Here is a 20,254-nt window from a genome sequence, read left to right as displayed (position 1 = left end):
TAATGGTTCCTAATAGAAGTCGGACCTTCCTGACGGAGTGAAGGTGGAGCAGAGAGGCAGACAGCTCCACTGGGCAGACAGCCCCATCTCTGGCCTGCTGGAGGATGAAAGGGGCATCAGTGTCGGTCACAGAGTATTGCTAGGGCTCTGAGGTGGCCATCGCTGGGAGCGTGGGCAGCAGCTATGGGTTGGGGAGGGACCCGTGGAGACGCAACCACACTCCAGAGGGTCGCCGGCAAGGTTGCCGTCGGACATCTGGCGCTGTGGACATCCCAGAACCTTGAACTCACCCCACTCCACACTGGGTCACCATTGACAGGGAGGATGGCAATCACAGGGACAAGAGCACAGCCCGGCACAGGAGCATGTGACGCGGCTCTGTGACATTCCTTAGCCCCGGCCACTGCTGTGATTGAGGTGCTGACATGGCTGTCCCGGGGCTCAGCAGTGGGGCTTGGATAGAGCTGGCGGATGCATCTATGGATGCAAGAGGCTTCCAAGAGCTGAGGGAACTGGGGAGCAGCAATGGAAGAGGGATGCTCGCTCTAAACATAAAAAGTGTAAAATACTAACACTGCGAGATGTTTGCCAATAAGCACAGAGTACCACAGAGGAACTGAATAAACGCGTTTAATAAATGAAAGGACATTGCCAATAGACTCCAGTCATCTCTCCCAGATGAGTTCCCAGAAACCAGAGCAGAGTGGGACACGGCAGTCTGTGCCAGAAAACACCACTCATCCTCGATTATGTCGTTTAGTAAAACCTAGTGTTCAAGAGTTTGAAAGATGTGAGAAAACAGATAATTATAAAGAAGGAGGTGAAGCAGGGAAAGCGCGGGGAGAGTTTTCAGAGGAGCCTCTCCCCACCCCCTGCCCAGCACCCGGCACCGTCAGCAGGACCGTCCCACGGAGCCAGGTGCCCCGCAGCGGGCAGAGACGGGCTGATGGCTTCTCGGCCTCTCCCCCACAGAGCCGACGAACACGCGCCGAGAGTGCTGGACTCCACGGCACGGGGTATAAATGCAGCGGCACTGGGGGAGCGAAACCGGCAAGAGGGAAATTCAGAGACAGCGGCGTGGAAGACTGCGCTGGCTGTGAACAGCGTGGACGAGATGAACCCGGGGGTGGGGGTGGGGTTCACACAGACTGTCGAGGCATGAACAGGAGTGTGAAGGGGGAGCAGGCATGCTGAGTGCAAAGAGGGAAGGAAACAGCCTGGTTCGGTGACGGAGTGTTGCATATGCGTGCGTGCGTGTGTGTGTGTGTGTGTGTGTGTGTGTGTGTGTGAAGATAGTGGAGCAGCAGGCAATACGCAAGACCAGAAGGGTGGTCACGTGTTACAAACAGCCTTGGTAGCCAGAGGAGTCCGGATCAATGTGGTGGGCAGTAGAGACCCACTGTAAGCCCTTGGCCTCTGGGGAGCACAGCCAAGCCAAGTTCTGGAAAGTTTCATCTGGTGTCTGTGTAGGAGGGCAGACTGGAGGGGAAGAGAGAAGTGGGGGCACTGGGGGCAGCTGGGGCGCCCTGACTTGACGAGCTCTCACCCTTCCTCCTGCAGCACACGTTCATCCTGCCCTTCTCGCTAGTCGAGGTCATCCTCAGACCACACCACTACCCACTGAGGAAGAAAGGACTCACTCTGTTGGCCGCTGCTTGCCTCGCCTATGTCAGCAGGTAAGACGGGCAGAGAGAAAGATCAACTTGGACTGGTCATTCCAGACTCTGAGGAATATTCCAGAAGCAGCACACTGTTCTATAAGCGTGCCTTTATCTTGGGACAGCAGGGATTTCACCATCTTCTAATTTGCAAGAAAAAATGAATCTTATTGCTTGCTTTTGCTGCTCGTGGAAACGTCACTTGCCCGAGAATACGCAGGTATGCGTGCACACACAGCAGGTCACGAGCTCTCCCACCCCCTCATGAAGAACTCATCTTTGTAAAGCTATGCATGTTACTTTCCCTAGGAAAACATTGATCTTTGGTTCCATCTGTAATTAAAATGTTTGAATGCTTGAATGACCTAGGGCACCTAAACATATTCCATCTGAAAAGTCATTTGACAGATTGAGCGGCTGAGGTTTGGTCCATCCCTTTTGCCTGGATCACCGTGGGCTTATTTGCATCAACATCTGGCACTCAAGCACCGAGAGGGCATTTGGGCAACTGCCCAGGGGCTTGCAGAACAGCCTAGCTAGAGGCCTGGGAGATAATTTAAGGAGCTGGCCTAGATTTCATCATTCAGCCACCTGGCGACACTAATTCTCAGAAATTTTGCCCAATGTCTGTAATCAAGGGAAAGTGCTTGGCCACGCACCGGTAACTGGAAACCCCCCTTTCCATTCCACAGCCTTCTCATCCACGGCCAAGCTCTGGCTCTACTGGGAGGGGCTTACCAAGGAAAATACCTGCAGATTGCGTGTAAATCATGGTGTTCCTACTCTAGCCTCGACTCACCTGAGCTTCTCACATCTGCCAATCTGGCTAACTCCCCAACCCCCACTGGGGGAAAGTTTCACCCAGGGCAGTGCTCTGGTAGAGACAAAAGCCTGGGAGAGAACACAGTCCACAGGATTTGGTCTCCAGCAGCTCCTGCTTCCCCAGCCTTTGTCTTAGAGCCGTAACCTTTATGCCCAGAACTCAGGTGCTGGTTTCTCACTAGCCTTCCCTTCCCTTTTGCAAGATATGCTCCTCCTGCACTTCTGCAGCCTTCTTTCCCTGAGGGCAAAGTCCGTTCAGGTTTCTCCTTTCCCTAAGAAATCACTCGCTCAGTAAATCCACCCCAGCTCTCCATTGACCTACACTGTTCACTAGCCTGGGCCTCTGCCTTTTAACAAAGGACGGTTTGAGAGAATAAAGCATAAATTGGGGACCTGCTGGTAGCTGAGGTCTGGAGCATGGTGTCGAGGAGGATTCTGGGACCCTAAAAGAGTTGTGCTATCATCTAGCAATATCTGCCAATAGCATGTGATTGGAGAGTGGTGTTGGAGAATACTCTTGAGAGTCCCTTGGACTGCAAGGAGATCCAACCAGTCCATTCTAAGGGAGATTAGTCCTGAGTGTTCATTGGAAGGACTGATGCTAAAGCTGAAATGCCAATACTTTGGCTATATCATGCAAAGAGTTGACTCATTGGAAAAGACTCTGATGCTGGGAGGGATTGGGGGCAGGAGGAGAAGGGGATGACAGAGGATGAGATGGCTGGATGGCATCACCGAGTCGATGGACATGAGTTTGGGTGAACTCCGGGAGTTGGTGATGGACAGGGAGGCCTTGCGTGCTGCGATTCATGGGGTCGCAAAGAGTCGGACACGACTGAGCGACTGAACTGAACTGAACTGGAGAGTGGTGGGACATGTGCTGTGTATTTTCCAAGCCTGGCTTAACCAAAGAAATAAATCCCTAACTACAGAATATCTAGGACCTGGGGTGGGGTAAGCATATGCATAAAAGATACATTTTTTCCCCTTGTGTGTGTTGATTAGAAGCAGGATGGTAGCTGGTTGATTACGCACATGCATTTCCATACTGGCTTTTTTTCTTTTTTTTGGTGGACTTTCAGCTGATTTTATTCTTTCTTGCCAAGGGTAACTTTTAGACTTTGTATATAAGATAGCATTTTTGGTTTATTAATTTTTTTCTGCCTAAGGACTTGGGGGTTGATCATCAATCCTCATATCTACCCTCACTCTTTCTCCTCAGAAACCAAGGAGGTCAAAGAGCACCTGAGGCCACTGGTATTTGGAGAAAACTGTGATGCCCATAAAGATGAAATGCAATGGTCAAGAGGGTTTGGCTCATAGCTGCCTGGGCATGTACTCTGACATGCAGGGAACGTGGGTGTTGGAGAAAGGAGGTATAACAAGAAGGCACTTATTTCTCAATGCCAGGCATTGAGCAAAAGGTATGAGGACGCAGAGATGTACAAGATACCAGGTTGCCTTCAAGAACTGCCCGAGACAGAGGAAGGAAAAGAGACAATGGTGAAACAGGGTGATGAGACTCTCAGAGGGATAAGCACAGGGTGCTGGGGAATGTCGAGGACTGGCTTCTCAAGGGAGGCGGTGTCTAAGCTGAGACTCGAAGAATAAGTAGAAGTTAAGTCAACAGTGATGTGGAAAAGAGCGTCAGGCAGAGGGAAGGGCATACCCGAAAGGCTGGAGGAGCTGAGGGCATGGCTGAACTGGAAGACAGGGAGGAATTAGATCAAGAATTCACATCAGTGGGTTCAGACTTCTAAACGCAGGGGGTTTTCTCTGTGAAAGTTTTCACAGACAGGTAAAATAATGTGGCTTGTAGAAGAAAGATGACTAGAAAGATGATTCTGGCTGAAAAGTGTGTACATTAAAGAGGAACAAGACAGGGAAGCCAGTTTGTGGCATTTGCAGTAACTCCCGAGAGTTGATGTTGACTTACAGATGACGATATCAATCAATCTGCAAACAGAATCAGAGAGGGTGGGTGGTGGAAGGCTCAGCGGGTTAAATGACATGGCCAAGGTCACATGGTGAGGGAAAATCAAAGCTGAGACTTAAATCAAGGACTTTCAAATCCAGTTCTCTTTTCAGTGTATTCAGATGGCCAAGTATTTTGTTCACTCCCTGTTTGGGGCTTCCCTGGCGGTTCAGATGGTAAAGAATTTGCCTGCAATGTGGGACACCCAGGTTCGACCCCTGAGTCTGGAAGATCCCCTGGAGAATGGCAACCCACTCCAGTATTCTTGCCTGGAGAATCCCATGGACAGAGAAGCCTGGACTAACACTGTATAAAGCATACGCTACTAAATGCTGGAGGGGTGAGAATGCAAACAATCTTACCATCATCTCTAGAGTCTAAAAGCTTGTATGAAGTCATTCTCAGGTCTGTGCTCAAACTGTACGTTACAGCGAAATAATGGAGCAAATGAAGGGAAGGGGCGGAGCCTTATCACCAGCAGGAATGTAGGTGGGTGGACCCTGACAGGGAGTTGAAGTGTTTTGGGATTTGGGTTTTCTTATCATTAATGAGGGGCTTCCCAGGTGGCTCACTGGTAAGCAAGCTGCCTGCCAATGCAAGAGATGAGAGTTCGACCCCTGGGTCGGGAAGATCCCCTGGAGAAGGAAATAGCAATCTGCTCCAGTATTCTTGCTGGGGAAATCCCACGGACAGAGGAGCCTGGTGGGTTACAGTCCATGAGGTCATGAAAGAGTGGACAGGATTTAGTGATGAAACAACAACAACAAATCGTTAAGGAAGTACAAAATCAGCACTCTGGCCAGTAGGCCTCATTTTTGCTGGAGTGGACCAAAGGCACCTGTACACCGGCTTTCTACACTGCCCTCCTTCTTGACAGCTCCCCACTCTGGCTGTTCCCTCACCAGAGGAGCTCAGACTCATTGCTGCCAGCTGCCTCCACCCTTACATAACACTCTGGGAGCTACATGGGCCTTCTTGGCCACAGATGACCATCAACAAGTCCCACAGACTGTGGATATCCATGGAGATATTTTAGGGTCATTTGTCAGGCGTGTCCATTTGGATGCTCAAATAGGGAAACCGCATAGCAGGAATGAGGTAAAGAATATGGTCCCGAGCCAGAGAGAGCGTGGGAAACCAACATGAGTCAAAAAAATGGAAACAACCCTGACCCGGGGAAGCATTTCTCTGCTGAAACCACGTTACAATGACTTAAAAATAGTCCCCAAGACCATGGGGACGGCCTCCTATGTGGCACTTGCTTTTTTGTTATTTTTCAGATTGCAAAATTGGAGGGTTGGCCCCAAAGAGGGAAAATAAAGCTTCGCAATGTAGTAATAACTGTAAATCTTTCATTTCCTTTGGAAAGCATTAGTCATCTATAAATATGGTAGCTCACTCACTCCACCCTTCTCTCTCACCCCGGAACACATCACCTAGCTCTCTCTGAGGCCGTGCTGAAGAGCAGGAAAACAGAAATGTTCCTACTGCTGGCTTTTATTCACTCTTTTATTGAACAAATATTTCCCCTAACACAGGACTGATCCTGCTGGGAAAAGCAAAGTTATATAAGGCCAAGCCCCAGCCGGGAGGGGGTTTGTTTTTAATAAGTGGAGATGAGCCATGCATGCAAATTATAAGAATACAAGATGGGAAGTGATAAACTGTCATAACAAGTACAAGGAGGCAACAGGAACACACGGAGGAAGCGGTTACGTCTGGCTGGGCCGTGTGGGAAGGACTTCATCAAAGGTGTCGCTGGATCTGGGCCCTCAAGGACTGGCTGGGTTGGAGCAGCAAAAAAAAAAAAAAAAAAAACAATAGGAGAAACTGAACAACACAGCACAATCTCGAAGCCAAGAGGACACAGATCCCATTAAAGCAATGGTTTCACTTTAGCCGGACCTACAAGTGAAAGAAACTAACAGGAAATGACCCTGAAACTGCCCGCTCACAGTCTTGCAGATGGCAGGCTGGAGGGGGTTGGACACGGTATAGACTATGTGAGATGTGCCCGTTGCTGCTGTTTGTTTGCCATGGCGTTAGGAGTGAGAATTACAACTTGGCCAGAGAGTCAGGCTTTAAAAAAACTATGCTGACAACAGTACCTATAATGGATAGAAGCGGCAAGACGTGGAAAGCAAGAATCAAGCAATATTCAAATAAAAAGTCATCCAGAATGCTCTGAAGTCATCTAGTTCAGTCGCAATGGTTTATTCTACATCCATGGATATTTCACAATTGCAGCGTCTGGACGCTTGGAACATCCTTCTGCAAGGGGTCTAGTCCTCCAAGACCTCCATCTCCGAGGGATCTTAATAACTCAGTGAGTGTTCACACATGGCCCTGTGTACACTGTCCTGAGCATTCCTCTCCCTCACAGACTGTAAAGTCACAGTACCCAACCTCCGGGATTCAACACCCCCACTGGGACCTGCCTTAAGGTCAGCTTACTGCCCCACCACTGTCCCGGCCCACACTGCCGCTGCCCATCAGTCTCCGCTCTTGGCAGAAGCAGGATGCTGCTGCTGCTACTGCAGCCCCAGCTGGCCTGCACTGCAGCACCTTGCTCTTGATAGACCAGACATCTGCTGATGCGGTAGGTGTCTGTGCCAGGGTATGCCACGCCGGGCGCAACTGTCACACAGACGTGCAGCCATAACCCAGCCTGGGGAGAGAGGTCTGTAAAGTCGCTGCTCAGCTGCACTTCTTACGGGGAAAGAAATGATTCCTATCTTCTGTTCTGTGCTCACTTGGGTGAGGGCCCAGAGCAAAGCTGTCTGGTCACTCCTAGGGTAATAACCCTCTAAGTTTCTGCACCCATTTACACATGCACAGTTACACACATAGACATCTTCCCAGAGAAGACGTTAGAAACTGCCAGAAGGGCGAACTGAGCTGAGTTCCAGGACCAGCCTCCATGTTATACAGGCACCAACAATCCTCTCCTACCCCCTCTAGTGCACGGTGCAAATTCCCTCCCAGAGCCGCTGTGACCCTTTCCTGAGATGTGACCTTAGTCCAGGACCATCTAGATGGCACCATTGTTTTACAGCCTACAAAGTTGGGGTCGGAATCCTAGCCTCATTTTCCAGAGAAGAACTCCTTAGCCCTCATGTAAATTAATATAGGAAAATAAATATAAAGATGCCACACAGCTTCCCCTGTTACCAACATCTGGGGTCCAGGTCAGCCTGCATGCAAATTGAAGAGGAATGGAAATGGAGGGCTAGGCGTGGAAATGAGTGTCTACACTTTTCATGCTTCCTGTGCAAATCTCAGTTCCTGCTTACCCAAAATGCCTGTTACAAAAGCGACAGATAAGAAGAGGTTGAAAAGGGATATAGCTGTACAATTAGGAATGAGGGACATACCTGAGACATATTGTTGGTAGAACAGAATGGGGTTTTATGGATTGATTGGTGTGTAGTAGGCTAATGAAAAGGAAAAATCAAGGAGAATACTCAGGATTTTCAGCTGGTGAACTGGGAAGATGGTGATTCCATTAAAAGATATGGAGACGTTAGAAATCAAATAGTTTTGGGGTACCACTCCAGTACTCTTGCCTGGAAAATCCCTTGGATGGAGGAGCCTGGAAGGCTGCAGTCCATGGGGTCACTGAGGGTCGGACACAACTGAGCGATTTCACTTTCACTTTTCACTTTCATGCATTGGAGAAGGAAATGGCAACCCACTCCAGTGTTCTTGCCTGGAGAATCCCAGGGATGGGGGAGCCTGGTGGGCTGCCGTCTATGGGGTCGCACAGAGTCAGACACGACTGAAGTGACTTAGCAGCATAATGTTAAAAAGCCAATTTAAAAGCCCATATCTGGGTCCCATTCCAGAAGATTCTGGTTTAATTGGTTCAGGATATGTCCTGGGCATCAGAATTTTTAGAATGCCCAAGGCAACTCTGGACTCAGCCTGGTGGCTCAGACGGTAAAGAATCTACCTGCAATGCAGAAGACCTAGGTTCAATCACTGTGTCGGGAAGAGCCCCTGGAGAAAGGAATGGCTACCCACTCTAGTATTCTTGCCTGGAGAATTCCATGGACAGAGGAGACTGGTGGACTACATTTAGTCTGTGGGGTCACAAAGAGTCAGACATGGCCGAGTGACTAATGCCCTAAAGACAACTCTAAATCTTCGATCAAAGATGAGCCACTTGTCTAGAGGAACTTGCAATTGGAAATGCAGACCTGGCAGTCTCCAAGGAGGTGGGACTGTGGAGATGCAGGAAGTGGAGCCCCGTGGTGGGATGAGGTTTCTCAAGAGACGACAGAGGGAAGAGGAGGAAGTGGGCAGCAAAGGCTAAGGAAACACCCTCCTCTAAGGGGCAGAAGGGGCCACAAAGTACCAAGAATGACCAGATGGTAGAAAACCAGGAACATGAAAGAACCCCATGGCCCTGAGGGAAGAAGAATCTTTGAGGCAGAAGGGAGCCTTACAGCGAGGGTGGACAACAGTTTTAAATGCTATGAAGAGGCTGCCACCCCCAACAACTCACATTAATGCTGGTATTTTAAACACCCACCCAGGTAAACTCTTTATCTAACACTCTAGCTTCACAGTTTCTTTTCACTCCTTTAAAAAAAATGTATTTATTTATTTATGTTTTTTGCTTCCCACCTAAGATTTATTTGAAAGTAAATCATGCAGGAAATTTATTTTTAGGGCACTAGTAGAACTTCACAACTTTATAGTAAAAAAAATTTAACTCTTGTAGTTATTAAAGCTAGGAAAGTGAAAATGTTAGTAGCTCAGTCATGTCTGACTCTTTGTGACCCCATGGACTGTAGCCCGCCAGGCTCCTCTGTCCATGGAATTCTCTAGGCAAGAATACTAGAGTGGGTTGCCATTTTCTTCTCCAGAGGATATTCCTGATGCAGGGATCAAACCCGGGTCTCCTGCATAGCAGACGGATTCTTTACTGACTGAACCACCCGGGAAGCGATCATCCTTCATATTTCGTCAGGAACAGAAACCCTGGACAGATAGGTGAACTGACGCAGGAGTTTCGAAGTCAGTACCAGCTCCACCCCCATGCTAAGGAGTCACCAGGGAACACGTTCTCAGGGGCATTTTCAGTGCAGGAAGTCCTCTGCTAACTTGTCGAATTTATTCACAAAATGTAAATGCAGACTGTGCTTGCTTTCTGGCATCAGATGTAACTGTGACCCTCTCACAGGGTTACTTATGAAGTCTATGAAAACATGGAACCAGAGGATCCTACCATTCTGTTTATTCTGCTGATCTCGAAAGATATGACGTGAGAATTAAAACGTTGAGAATTATGTGCCTGCAGCCAACCAAACCCCTAGTTATCTACTAACCTCTAACCCAACAGACTTCCACTATTGATAAGACACAGAAAATACAAATTTCATGATCATCATTTGATGCTACAAGATTTAGGATGAGGAAATTATAAAAGATTAATGTTTGGCTACCACTTTATGCCCTCCTAGCCTGACTCACATAGATTCACATGGCAGACAGCTCCACATACAATATTCATTGCCAAACTGAGGGTCAGAAGCACTGGCCTCTTCAAAGTATTAATAAAGTGAGCGGCCAATTAACTACTATTTGGAAGACTACTGTTTACACTTCTGCGGTGCTCTTGGTGCGTCAGCAGCCAAGACCTGCCTGTAGAAGCCACAGCGAACAGTTGTTAAAAGGAAACACTGGTGCTCGTGGTGCTCCCTCAACAGCCATTTATTTAAAAATAAGGAACTTGGGAAACAGATAGCACATATCAGATAAAATCCCCATCCTCATAGAGCTCCCAGAAGCCCTGAAGGAAGACAGACAAATATGAGGGCAGGGTAAATTCATGGTCGGGGAAGCACACGGCATGGCAACCTAATCGGATGTGCATTGTGGGAACTATGGGAAGAATGGGCAGGAAACTTTTTCTGGAGAAATGAACTTTTAAGTTAAAATTCAAATGTGAGGAAGATTCAGCTAGGGACAGAGTAAGAACTGTGTCCTTGGAAGGGTGAAGGTCAGAGTTGTTCCAGAGACCATAGCCGGGTGCGGAAGCTGCAGAGCTTGGTCCATTCAAGAAACAGAAATGGGTCCGTAATGGTCGGGCTGCGGATCTGAGGATGGCTGGGTGGACGGGTGGACAGGTCAGGGCCAGGTAGGCTCGGGGAGGAGTGTGGGTTTTTTCCTAAATCAATGTGGATCCCCTGGGAGGAGGGGGAGCGCTGGGAATAGGTATTTTTCTTTTAGAGACATTATTGAGTTGCTGTGATGTGGAAAGTAGATGGAATGGAGGATCCTGGATTGAAATCATGAAATGAGTGCCCTGCAGAAATACCTAAATAGGATTCTGTAGGATCAGATTGGCAGCTAGGGAGGACCTGGGACTTCCCTCATAGCTCAGTCGGTAAAGAATCTGCCTGCAAAGCAGGAGACCTGGGTTTGATTCCTGGGTCGGCCCTGGAGAAGGAAATGGCAATCCACTGGAGTATTCTTTTGCCTGGAAAATCCCACGGACAGAGGAGCCTGATGGGCTACAGCCCATGGGGTCGCAAGAGTCGGACACGACTGAGCAACTAAACCATCACCACCACCACCACCAGGGAGGACCTAACACTGACGGGGGAGGACCAGGACGTTTCAGCTGCACACAGGCTGAGGGCCTTTCCCTCCCTCCCCCACGCCTCCCAACTTCTGCCCTCTCCTTCCGTCTCTCCCTCCCTCTCTCTCTTCCCTTTTTACATATATTCTGGCAAGCCATAAAGAGGTAATAGCACCTAAGCATGACTATCTCTGCACTCAAGCCTCTATGCGGACCGCCCTGCATTAAATTGACTGCCGTCTCCCCTGACACTCTATTTGTATTTACATTACTTTCCCCGCCGTCAGTTATCACACTTATAGCTTTCTCTGCACCTTCTCTGGGAAAGCACAGACTTCATTAACTTACCTCAGGAAATTTCCTTTACAAACCTTACTCTGGAGGAAACAAAAAGTAAATAAACAGAAACTTTCCAGGCCTCTAGGAAAACGTCCTTATTTTTAGACTATCTTATATAAATGTGCATTGAAACTAGGAAGCCCTAACTTCAACTCTAGGAAATAAAGCAAACGAACTAATGCAACCCGTCTGGAGTCTGTTTGGAGCTCCTCACCGACCCCAAACGCCTGGCCCTAGGTACTTGAGGGTATTTGCTTTCTGTCCCTAAAATGTTCCTTTCTGTCCCTTCCTCTGTCCTGTCATGCAGCCAGGCAGGAAAGAAGTGTCATGGGTGTCCTTCTAGAATGCACCCACGGGACACACGTGTCACAGAATTCCAGCATTAGTCATAACGCTAATAACTGCCATTGTTATTGTTATTGTCCTGTTTTGAGGACATGAAAGCAGCATCTAGACAAGTCCAGGGCAGCAGAGCAACACCAGCAGGGCCAGAACGACACACACACAGCATGAAATTTACCATTTCAAGGACACAGTTTAGTGGCACTAAAGACATTCTCACTGCTGTGCACCCATCACCACTATCCTTTTCCAGAATGCTTTTCTTCCCAAACTGAAGTTTTGTACTCCTTACACAGAAACTCCCCGTTCCCTCCTCCCCTCAGCCCCATTCTGCTTGGTCTATCCATTTGATGACCCTAAGTACTTCATGTAAGTGGAAGCATACAGTATTTGTCCCTTTGTGACTGGCTTATCTTACCTAGTATCCTCAAGTTCCATTCATGTTGTAGCACATGTCAGGATTTCCTCCCTTTTGAGGGTTGCATAGGGCTTCCCCGGTGGCTCAGCAGTAAAGAATCTGCCTGCAGTGCAGGAGACTTAAGAGATGTGGGTTTGATCCCTAGGTTGGGAAGACCCCCTGGAGGAGGGCATGGCGACCCACTCCAGTATTCTTGCCTGGACAATCCCATGGACAGAGGAGCCTGGCAGGCTACAGTCCATAGGGTTGCAAAGAGTCGGACACGACTGAAATGACTTAGCACACATACATGCAAGGGTTGCATAATATTTCATTGTGTGTGTACACCTGTACCACACTTTATCTGTTCATCCTTAAATGGACACTTGGGTTGCTGTCATATTTTAATTATTGTGAGTAATGCTTGTATGAACATAGGAGTACAAATATCTCTGAGTCCTTGCTTTCAATTCTTTTGAGTCTGTGCCCAGAAGTTGGAATTGCTGGATCATATGGTAATTCTAGGTTTAATTTTTTTCAGGAACTGCTGTACGGATAGCAGTTACACCATTTTACATTCCCGTCAACAACAGTGCCCAGGAGTTCCAATTTCTGCACATTCTCTTCAACACTTGATGTTTTTTCTTTCTTTTTTTTTAATAGAAGATAGTCTAATAAGTGTGAAGGTAGTATCTGACTGCAGTTTTAATTCACATTTCCCTAATGATTAGTGACACTGAGCACCTTTTCCTGTATTTGTTGGCCATGTGTGTATCTTCTTTATAGAAAGATCTATTCAAGTCCTTTTCCATTTTTCATTGGATTTTTTATTTCCTGTTGAGTTCTAAGAGTTCTTTATATATTTGCATATTCTGGATAATAATCTTGTATCAGATGCATGATTTGTAAGTATTTTCCCCATTCTGTAAGTTGCCTTTTATATTCTGTTGGTTGTGTCCTTTGATACATAGAGATGAACTTCTGTTCACCTCCCTCACCTCACCCTAGTCCTGGCCCTGATATTAGCCCTTCTCTCTTCCAACAAAGCATTTGACGAAGTATTTGAAACAACCAAGAATGCTTGGGTTCTAAAAGTTGAATTAAGTGCATAATTTTCATTCCTCCATCTGAACTCCTATGACACGCTGGGATATCCAAATCTGAACATCGTTTCTGAAGCATAAGCTAGGCTGTGCTAAGTTTTACAAGGGATGAATAGCCATAAAGAAATTGCTGAGGCATGCCCACTGTGCCATCCCTCAGAGAAGAGAAGCTTTTAAACTCTTATAGGATGATTATGATATGCCAGATGCTGTTGTGTGTAATTTGCATGTGTTAAATTAACACCCTTAATCTTTACAATAGCTTATAAGGTGTATGCCCTGTGCATCCCCACTTTACACAGAGCTTAGGGGGAAAGGAAAGCTTAATAAATTAGTGAAGGCAGCATGGCTAGGAGGAAGCAGAGCTAGGATCTGAATCACAGAAGCCTGGTGCCACATTCTGTACTCTTAACCAACTATCAACTGTAGCTGCTACACCATCTTCCTCATATTTAAGGAGTTATTTCAGACTCTGGCATCTTCTGGTGCAGTTTGTTTCCAGCAAACTGCATTTTTAGGCTTCAATTAGACATCACGGCTCCTCTCCCAGCATTTCTTTTCCTTCTCTTGGCTAACAGAAATGACTTATATTCTATCCTCACAAAAGCAAAATCTGAGCCTCCTGGAGATCCATCCATTCCTACTTAATACTCTACCCATGGCTATTTCCCCGAGCTGAAATCGAGGCCAACAATTACACCCCAGGCCTATTGTATTAAAGTAATAGTGCTCATTCTCTGCCCCTCCTACCCCAACGGGCTTGGGGGAGCTAATGGAAAGCCCCATTTAACTCTTAGGTACAGAAAAGCAAACCCCACTTGTCTGGCTGAGAGTGAGCATATTGGGCACCATCTCAGCAAGTTCAATGTCTCAGCAGGTCATATCTCTCAGGGGAAGAAATAATCCACGTTCTTATACATTTTGTTTAGCTAATGATGTGTACAATGTTTTCCCATATTCTTTTACAATCGTTGAATTTTAATGGATTGGGTAAAATAGCCCAGCCCAGCGCATAAAACAGAAAGTCTCAATGAAACAGTCTAGTTATCCAGGAAATACTCACTTCTGTAGCTTCAGCAAACACCACAGCTGTTAAAAAAAAAAAATGTTCCCTGGGGCTTCTTTCCCTCTGCCTGGATTCCAGGATCTCATTGGTCTTGAAGGGACTACGGCTTTCTCCCCGCTGCTGTCCTAACCATTGTGATTTGTCATTTTTTGCAGGGTCCTATGGATCTACTCTGAGACGGGTACATGGGTATATCCTGTGTTTGCCAAACTCAGCCCAGGGGGTCTAGCAGCCTTCTTCTCTCTCAGCTACATCTTTACCATCGGCATCTACCTATTTGGAGAGAAGCTCAACCACTGGAAGTGGGGTCAGTTCATTTCTCTTTTACCTACAGAAACATGTCTTTGTTATGTGTCTTTACTCCTCCTGAAAACAGAAGGATACCCTAGTAAAGCAGAAGGCAGTAATGTTTGATGCCTTTGTCCAAAGTAGGAAAAAGCCTGGGGGAAGTTCCCACTTTGTCGAAAGACCCCATCAAATTATCTCCCCCACTGCTCCTCCAAACACCACCGCATTTAACTTCACAGCTAAACGCCACCTTGTTTAGAGAGCTTCGGACCCAAAGAGCACAGCGTCACCATCCCCTCCGTGCAAAAATGGACTCAGAACCTCCCTCCCTTGAGTGGGGACTTGAGATTCACAAGCTCTTCAAAGTCAAGATTTCTTCTTCGACTGAAATGGGTCCAGATGACCTTCTGAGCTCCTCCCACCCTCAGCTGTGCCTTCCCGAAGAGTTACCACCCCTCTCCCACTAGGTTGCTTCTCAGACTTCAGTAAAGTGTTCATCAGGTAAAATCACCACCTGTACTTGAGATCAGAATTCTCAATGGAGGTTTTAGGCAATGTGAGTATGTCAGAGAGCTGAGCTTTCTAATTATAGGTAGGCAGAACCATGTTGCTTCTTCATAGCAAAAAATTAATCCTAACTTAGTTGGTTTTAAAGTGGAAGATTTCATTCTCCTCCCTGATTCCCCCACTGCTCCCACCCCCAGAATATTTTCTTTTGGAAAAGTAACCACAGAAAAGTCAGGTTGCGAAATATCCATGATTTGTTACCTACCCCAGGAGAAGTGCGGGAACTCCACTCTGATTTTGTACATAGGGAAGGCAAGAGTCACACACAGGCCCCCACCACATACCCACAAGCCATTCGGTTCCATTAAAATAGAAGTGGCATCTTCCGCCCAATCTATGAACTGGTGTGAAAACATAAGCCTGTGTATGCAAAAAAATTAAAAAGAAAAACCAACAATTTCAGAAGGTTCAGTACAAGAGTGTATATTTCTGAGAGGAGACTGAGACCCTGGAGAAATAAGCATACAACTTGGCTTTCTCACGTATTTTTGACTCTTGGAGAATTTAAGTGGTTAAGAAAGCCTCAAAGGCAATATTCTCCTTGAAAGCAAACACTTTAAAAGAAAAAAGTGACATACTAAAAATTACTCAAAAAATCAGGATTTCAAATCACAGGAAATTATCGAGAAAAAAAAAAAAAGAGTGTTGACATTTCAGATGTGCTGACTTCTGATTCTAACTAGTTTTGGCTTCCTGAAGTTCTGGGTAGATTTTTGATGCCTTCCCAAAATCTATATTAAAAAAAAAAAAAAAAGAAAGGAAGGAAGAAAACTAATCCATTTAAAACTTGGCAGAAAATGTGCAGAGAAAAAAGTGATTACTCAGAGCTTAGAGAACAATAACTTTTTAAATCAATTGTATTGAGTTCAATAGGATTAATTTTAAAATTGACAGTCTACAGTGACTTTTAAACATTGTATTGAATTAAAAAAAAAAACAAAATTTTCACTGTATTCATATTATTGAAATTGCTGTTTTCAACACAAAGCCCTTTTAATAAGCCTCATTGTTTAAGTACTATATCCAGTTTTCCACGAAACCCCAGTGAGCAAACGAGTTAGTGTCAACATGTGGCCACTCATTTGCATCATGCATGTGTGAGTACTCATGTTAGCGACAGACACTCCCATCAGGGGCTGTGTTTCTCTCTTCTCTCTAGATTTTTAACTCCTTAAGAGCAGAATGGGTATTCTATATGAATTCTATGTAGCATTGGAATAGGATGTGTTATATTCTGAACTGATCTTAATTATAAATGGTTAAATAAGAAATTAAAAGAGAAATTAGATCACATAAAATTCCAGTGGCAGTGAACACTGGCTTGCATGTTCGTTCACTCTGTCATGTCTGATTGTTTGGGACGCTATGGACTGTGGCCCACCAGACTCCTCTGTCCATGGGATTTTCCAGGCAAGAATACTGGAGTGGGTTGCCATTTCCTACTCTAAGGAATCTTCCCGACCCAGGGGTCAAAACTGAGTCTCCTGAGTCTCCTGCATTAGTAGGCCGATTCTTTACCACCGAGCCACCTGGGAAGCTAGCCATGTCCCCAGTGAACACTTAAATCATCTACAACTAAACAGAGTTAAATATGTGAAAATATTTCTCACTTCCTATTCTGCTGAAAGCCCTGTAAAGAAAGTAAAAGTGAAAGTCACTGGTCATGCCTGACTCTTTGCAACCCCATGGACTACACAGTCCATGGAATTCTCCAGGCCAGGATACTGGAATGGGTAGGCTTTCCCTTCTCCAGGGGATCTTCCCAACCCAGGGACCAAACCCAGGTCTCCCACATCATAGGTAGATTCTTTACCAGCTGAGCCACCAGGGAAGCCCAAGAATACTGGAGTGGGTAGCCTATTCTTTCTGCAGCAGATCTTCCTGACCCCGGAATGGAACTGGGGTGTCCTGCATCACAGGCAGGTTCTTTACAAAAAGAGCTATCAGGGAAGCCTGAAAGCTCTGTAAGTCCTCCTCAATTGACAGATGAAAATCCTAGTCTTCAGAAGGCTCACAAGGGTCTCTGAGCCAGGCCCTGCCTTGACTCTTGCTCACCTGTCTGCATTAATGCATTCAGGTCCTCAGTGATAAGATGACCTGTATGAAGGGCAATTGCTCATCTCCGTTTGCCCAGGACCGTCCTGGTTAATGCCTGCTGTGCACATGTGAACAGAGTTTTACCCTGGCCAGGCTTGAACAACACATCCTTCTATCTCTGAGTCCCTCTCCAAACCCTCTGTTCTGAATGTATGGAAACATGTAAATAGCCACCTACTCCGTCCGAATTGAGGGCTAACTCTGCTTTCCGGCCTTTCCCACAGCCTGAGCTTCTTTGGATGAGAACAGAAATTCAGAGAAGTGCTTTGATGATGCGGTGGGAGGCAGTGGTTAGGAGAAAACTTCTGTGCCTGATTGCCTGGGCTCCTCCCTCAGCCTCACCACTTACAGACCTGTGACACTGGGCAAGGCACTCCATGTCCTTGCATTCTGGTTTTCGCTTATGCATCATGGAGACAATTTTAGTACCCTCCTCATGGGATTCTGGAGGATCAGAAGTGACTTGGGGAGTGTCAACTGCCAAGAACAGGGTCTGGCACACAGGGTTAGTCACTACTGCCCTAATAATTACATTATTACTATTGCTGTAATAATTTCATTCTCACCAAGGAAAAATCAGTAACCTTCTTTTCTGTGTGGATATTCCAATCATCTCCTGCAATGGCATGCACATGTTATCAGTTTTCCCCAGCTGAAGGTGATTAAAAGTAGCAACCACCTGCTGCTGCTGCTAAGTCCCTTCAGTCGTGTCTGACTCTGTGCCACCCCATAGATGGCAGCCCACCAGGCTCCTCTGTCCCTGGGATTCTCCAGGCAAGAATGCTGGAGTGGGAGCAACCACCTAAGAATGCAAATTGACAGAGGTAGTGTAGTTCCTAAAGAACTTGCAGAGTGAAATGGGAGGCAGGCTAATGGAGGCTAAAATTAATTGGAATCTCTGCTACTGAAATCCTGAGCTACCCTGGCTGGAGGTCACCAGCCAGCCACCAGGTAATCAAGAAGTATCAGTTAGGACCCAGGTCATATGCAGGTGTCTGTCTAGTAATCGTGCTCAAATGTGACTATAGATTTACAAAATCACTAGGGGAATTTTAAGAATACTAAGTCCCAAGCCCACCCCAGACCAATTAAATCTATTCATGGAGATAGGGACTTAGCAAGGGTATTTTTCAAAACTTCTGTTATTTTAATTTATATTCAGAGTCAAGAACCACTGTCACAGAACAGTGCCTCTCAAACTTGTATGCACCTGAAAATCTTATTAAAATTAGGATCTTGTTAAGATGTAGACTCTCATTCAGTAGATCTTAAGAAAAGCTTGGAATTCTGTCCTTCCAGCGTGTGCCCCAGAGAGACGGACACTGCTGGTCTGAGAACAAGGCCCAGTGTGCCACAGGACACTGGACTCCTCCCAGCTGAGATAATTGTATCTACCAGCTTCCTTGTGCAATATGGTGTTTCCCCAGGTCAGCTGCTTGGACGAGAAGGCTGTTGGTAATGATGGTCATGTCTATGTACTTTCTGCCTCCTCGTGTGTCATGTCAGTAGGTGAAAATGAGAAGTTTTAGAAGGGCAATAACCATGAGTGACACCAGGAATCAAATATAAACTTGGAAGTGTGTGACATTCTCCAGGGGTATATAAATGCAGAGAGCAAGCCCTGGGCACCAAGGAGACAACCCTGTCAGACACACAGGGAGGTGCCACTGGCCTTCAAAAAGACGCTGTGGCTCAGAAAGCTCTCAAGAGGTTCCAGAGGACCAACCTGCTTGAGTTGTTACCATCTTATTCCCAGACCTGTACTAGCTTTTCTGTGTCATGGAACAGAGGGGTGGACAAGCACTGAGCCAGTTATTGAGACCAGAAAACCACTGGGTAAGAGCCATTTTCTACGTTGCAGGCAGAGTGAGGTGGAACACGGATTTCCATCCCTGACGAGAGCCAACGGGGGGAGCAGTCTTTGGTAGATCACTGAAAGCTTGGCTCACCATGTCTGAGCACCTAGAGTTGCTCTAGACAGATTGCTTCCACTCTGAATGCTTGGAGAGAGGGGTTTTCATGGGGTCCCAACACAGGACCCCTTCTCTGCCACTTAATATTTAACTTTGCTTTTTGTTTTTCCCCCTTCTTGATAAGACATAAAAATTTTGACGCCAGGACACAAGTCCATCAGGAAGAAAAACCCAACAACCCACAAGATATATCAGGCGTGAAAGGGGCCATGTGCCTCCAGGTCAAAATGGAGAGCCTCTTATATGTAGGTGTGGCTGGAGAGGTGGTCAGCTTACCTGTGGCCCATGTTCCCTGTCCTTACATTCACATGAGGGCTATGTGCCAGGCGTATCCTTTGTCAAGGCCCAAGACCACAGATTCTTTCCCCTCCAGGATAGTTTATAAGCTGAAAATTCCTATCTGGCCAAGTAACCTTGTGATGGTGCCTTGGACAGAATGATATTAAAGTCTTCCTATAATATAATTTCCTATAGATCAGATTTATTTAAAGGAGATTTTATTGTTGAAAGCTGCTTAGAGGCCATCTAGTATATCCCCTCGGTTTTATCCACAAAGAGATTTGTTATAAGGTCTGTCTATCTTGCATATTGTCCCTGATCATTTCATAAAAAAGAATCCTACCATGAGCTGACTCCATATGTATGTATAAAGCATAACCCCACTGGGCACCATTTAGTCAAAAAGAAGAATACAGCTCCTTTTTGCATTTCTTGTCCTAACTTCATCTCTCTAAGCTCTAAGAGAGTCCACTCAGGATTATTACTTCTCCCTCTTCATCAGCCTCTTTTCCCTCGAGGATTTCTCCAGCCAGCTCTCAATTCCATCTCCCCCCTCTACTTTCTACACTGTGACTTGTACTCATCTATGTTTGAATCTCATTCTTCTAACACCTCATATCCCCCCAACAATCTGCCTTCTCACCCTTTTCCAAGCCAAGCCTCTGAAACTCAACAAATGTTCTTCAGATTTTCAGCTCTAAGTCTGTCAGTAGCTTTTATGATTGTGGATACATAGGTGTCAATTTTTTGAAAGAGTTT

General features: G+C 46.3%; 2 protein-coding genes across 6 annotated transcripts in view; one reads left to right on the top strand and one right to left on the bottom strand.

The window, feature by feature from the left end:
• The window catches only part of TMEM170B (transmembrane protein 170B), a 208,310-nt gene that overhangs the window by 25,922 nt on the left and 162,134 nt on the right, over nt 1-20,254 (bottom strand). The window lies entirely within an intron of this gene.
• The window catches only part of ADTRP (androgen dependent TFPI regulating protein), a 68,549-nt gene that overhangs the window by 41,617 nt on the left and 6,678 nt on the right, over nt 1-20,254 (top strand). For 4 of the 5 annotated variants that reach the window (XM_055570587.1, XM_055570590.1, XM_055570586.1 and 1 more), the window contains 2 exons: nt 1,561-1,676; nt 14,447-14,598. In XM_055570587.1, the coding sequence (XP_055426562.1) occupies nt 1,561-1,676; nt 14,447-14,598 (268 nt within the window). Of the gene's footprint in view, nt 1-1,560; nt 1,677-14,446; nt 14,599-14,818; nt 14,949-20,254 lie in introns of those variants that run through there. The other variant, XM_055570589.1, reaches the window with a different exon arrangement.

This window comes from Bubalus kerabau, chromosome 3, assembly GCF_029407905.1.
Source record: "Bubalus kerabau isolate K-KA32 ecotype Philippines breed swamp buffalo chromosome 3, PCC_UOA_SB_1v2, whole genome shotgun sequence".
Classification (NCBI taxonomy): Eukaryota; Metazoa; Chordata; class Mammalia; order Artiodactyla; family Bovidae; genus Bubalus; species Bubalus kerabau.
This window is presented reverse-complemented; position numbering and strand designations above follow the sequence as displayed.